The sequence below is a fragment of the Nematolebias whitei genome, chromosome 10 (genome assembly GCF_014905685.2).
Source record: "Nematolebias whitei isolate Nwh7 chromosome 10, NemWhi1, whole genome shotgun sequence".
Classification (NCBI taxonomy): Eukaryota; Metazoa; Chordata; class Actinopteri; order Cyprinodontiformes; family Rivulidae; genus Nematolebias; species Nematolebias whitei.
Window position 1 is genome coordinate 2,948,108 of NC_056507.1, and position 3,672 is coordinate 2,951,779.

The 3,672-nt window shown below is 38.5% G+C and overlaps 1 protein-coding gene across 1 annotated transcript in view; it reads left to right on the top strand.

Annotated features, from left to right (window-relative positions):
* The window catches only part of dus2 (dihydrouridine synthase 2), a 24,486-nt gene extending 22,347 nt beyond the window's left edge, over positions 1–2,139 (top strand). Inside the window, exon 15 of the mRNA XM_037683073.1 lies at positions 1,253–2,139. Within this exon, the coding sequence (XP_037539001.1) occupies positions 1,253–1,505 (253 nt within the window). The 3' untranslated portion in view covers positions 1,506–2,139. The remainder of the gene's footprint in view (positions 1–1,252) is intronic.
* The last annotated feature ends 1,533 nt before the right edge of the window (positions 2,140–3,672 follow it).

The following is a 3,672-nucleotide window of genomic DNA, read 5'->3' on the forward strand; positions in this document are numbered from 1 at the left end:
CTCTGTGGTTAGTACACACAAGTTTTCTCCTGGAACCATGGCACTGACGTTCATGACTAGATCAGTCCATCATCCATGCTTCATCTCTTCCCACCTTCATTTCCTGGTTGCTGCTGCCAGTGTCCAGCAGTCACTTTGACTAGACTCAATGGATGTTCTAACAAACTGAATCACAATCCACGTCGAGCATCTTCAAGAATCATCAAGGCTTTTAAATCTGCTCACGGGACCCATCTTTTGTCCCCGGCGCTTGTTTCAGAGTTTGATGTTTTCTGGTGTGTTCCAGTATTTTATTTAAATTTGTTTCCTTAAATGACGTCAGACTTCTTGTCTCTTTGATTTACTGTTTTATATTTTCATTTGACCAAGTTGTAGACCACTTCGGTCATCTTCTGTTGTTTATATGTGCTATATAAATTAACGTGGGCATTAAAAACTTTTGGTCGTACTTAGGCCTGCCACGATAACAAATTTTGCTAATTGTCTCCGAAATTATTGCGATAAACAATAAAATTGTTTGGAATTTGACAATAATTAGTAATTATTAGTAATTATTGTCAAATTTATGAAGAAATGTTTAATTTGTTTTGAGTGTAGTACCTTTTTTTGACCACCAGATGTCAGTATAAGATCATCTGAAATGAAGGATGAATAGTGAGGGAGCGAGCAGCGTCTCTAAGAAAAATGAGAGGGAGGCCCCTTGACGTGACATGGGCTGTCTCTCTTCGGTTTTCAAAATGGTGGACGCTCAGTGTGGTTTGAGCTCTTTAGCATTTTTCACACAAAGCTTTTAATTTAAAAAATTGGTAAACAAGTTCTCAGCTGCTTTTTGCAGAGAAAAACAACTTTTTACACGAAGGCACGAGTTTCAACCGTGAATTTTGGAGCTTCGACAAGACGGAGGTTTTTTCCCGAGGTCGGCCTGTTAGCTTAGCTCGTAGCTTAGCGTCTCGGCTTAGCTGCTTTTAACCGTCCATAAATGCAATTTTGGACGATTGAAACAGATTTTAACGAGAAAAGAGAAAGGGAGGAGTCCATGAAGAGCACCGGAGTTGAGCTTTTGTCCTCCAGTGTCTTCAGAAAGAGACACGAAGAAACGATAAAGCCGATAAATGAAAATGAGGTCGATAATTTTAATTTATCGTGCGATTAATTGATTTCTTGTTTATCGCGGCAGGTCTAGTCATACTTCTAGTCATGCTTCGACAGGGACTTGATAATTATTTAATTTATTTTGTCTCGTTTCTAACAGGGAGAAGTCCAAAAAGTTTGCAGAGCAAGCGTCTGCCATTGTCTGCCTGCGAGTTTTAGGAATCCCAGAGGGTCGCATCGGTGAGGCAGACTCCGGTCTGGTGTGCAAGAGGAAGAGGGAGGGCGCGCCTTCAGGCAGGAGCAAGAAGCTGCATGTCGCCGACGTCCTGCAGGAAGTGGGAAGCTCAGAACCGGCTGTAGGGACAAACGGTGAAAATCAAAACTACGCCACGCCTCAGATGAAGACGCTCTGATTAGTTTGGGACAGAACTTTCACTGGGAAAGATACTGGTCGTATTGGAAACGGTGTTTTGGACCCGCGTCGTGTCCTGCCTGTGCATCTTCCAAACAGCAGCTGCTGAACTCTGGAGCCGATGCGTCTTTTTCTGTCAGCTCAGCCAGACGGCGAGAAGAACAAAGTTTTTGTTGGAAGCAGTTTCAGGTTCTGACCCGTCCGTCGTTTCACAAAACCATAACCGCGTGGATACAAAGAGCATTATTTTGATCTGCGTACATGTTTCTGTGCAAAAGTTCTGACCCAGTCTTCATTTCTTCATGTTTTTCTTGCAAGCAGCCAGACTTTCTGTACTCTCTCAACGTGGGCAACACTTCTCCCTTTCTGATTTTTATTCTATTTATTTTTTGGCTTATAGTTTCTGCAGGGTCTTAAGAATTCATAAGTCGATTGTAATCCTTATAAACACAAATAAGTCCAGATTATTTTAATTTTAGGTCACAAAATGAAAGTACAGTAGTTTTTTCTTGCAACTGTTCATTGCTTTTTTCAAAAACTAGTTTTTGTTCTATGAGAGATCATTCCCTCTGTAGTTCTGTCTGAAGATGCTGAAATAACTTTGAGACACGCGTTTGTCCGCCCTGCTCCTGAAACCGATTTGTTTAATGATTTGGATCGAATCTGAATGAAAGATCAGATCTACAACTTAGAATTGTTTTATTTATTTTTTTGTTATTTTGCAATGACCGTATTTTTATGTGCTGGTCTTTTAATTTGAATCGTCTTTAAAAATTCTTAACTTTCCCTGACTGACACAGAAACGCTGCACTTAATTCTAATTTATTAAAGCATGAAGCTCAAAAAGATGTTTTTGTTAACAACTCTTTGGCTTGTTGGAGCTAAAATCCTATTTCATGACAATATTTTGTTATTTTTTTTTGTTTTTCATGGATTAACAAAAGAAATGGAAACAGATTGTCACAGGCTGATTAGGACTAAGGATTAAATTTTAAACTGATCTGTGTCGACACAACTTTGGTGTCCCCCCTGAGTGCAGAAGCCACTTTGTGTGTAAATAAGGTTGGAGGTAAAACGTTGTTCAGTACGAGCCTGGAGAACTGTTGGTCTGACTCCGCCACACGAAGACTTCATGTGCGTCTGTGCTTGGAAGAAAGAGACGAAAGATGACGGAAATTAATCGAGACTTGCACAGTTGTGTAAATCAAAGTTCACTGAAGATCTCCGCTCTGGTTCTGCTAATGACCGACGTGAGCTGATAAATGTTTTGACATTACACCGTTAAAGCCTTCTGATCATCTTGAGGACTTTTTTCTGTTAGAATTGAGTTTGGGAATTAAGTTGCAGTAGACCCTGGGTTATCGCGGGGGTCACGTTCCAGACACCACCGCGTTAGGTGAAAAAACAAAGTAGAAACTATATTTATTTTAAGGTTTTATAAACCCCACCCCCAAATTTACTTTCCTGCATTGATCGTTCACAAATGAAGCCGTGTTACTTGGTATAACTCCTCCTGTTGTGATTCAGTTTTAAGTAAAGAGTTTTCTGTGATAATTTGAAGAAGTGGCAATAAATTTATCAGAGTCAGAGTTTCTTTATTGTCATTCGCACCTCATGTGGTACATGTGGTGGAGCGAAATTATGTACACAGGGTCCCAGTTACATCCAACAATAAAATGTAAAAGAAAAACGATGAAAACATCTAAGATATGAACTAAGAAACACAAACTAAAAATACACTAATAACATAAAAACATTCTGTCGAACAACAACACTTCATTACGTGAAGTTTTAAAGTGTTTTTTGATGCTGTTAATTTTCCAAAACTAATTTTTGGAAGTTAAGATTAAACATTTTCTTAAGTACGTCTTAAATGTAAAATACCCCATGTTTAAAAGTATAATAATTGTATTAACGCTTAAAGAACAGGTATTAGGTATTTATGTTACACACATATTTCCAATGCATTAAAAAGACAAATTGAAGACAATTATTTAATAAACATGAGGAATATGAGGGGGTCCCTGAACCCAAAAAGTTGAAGAACCAGGCCACACACACACACCCCTTGGTATTTACATTACCAGTTAAAAAAAGGCTTATATTTTAAATAAAAGGAATCTATGCAAACTATTTAAAAATAGTAATTTAACACTAATGTTTTGCTA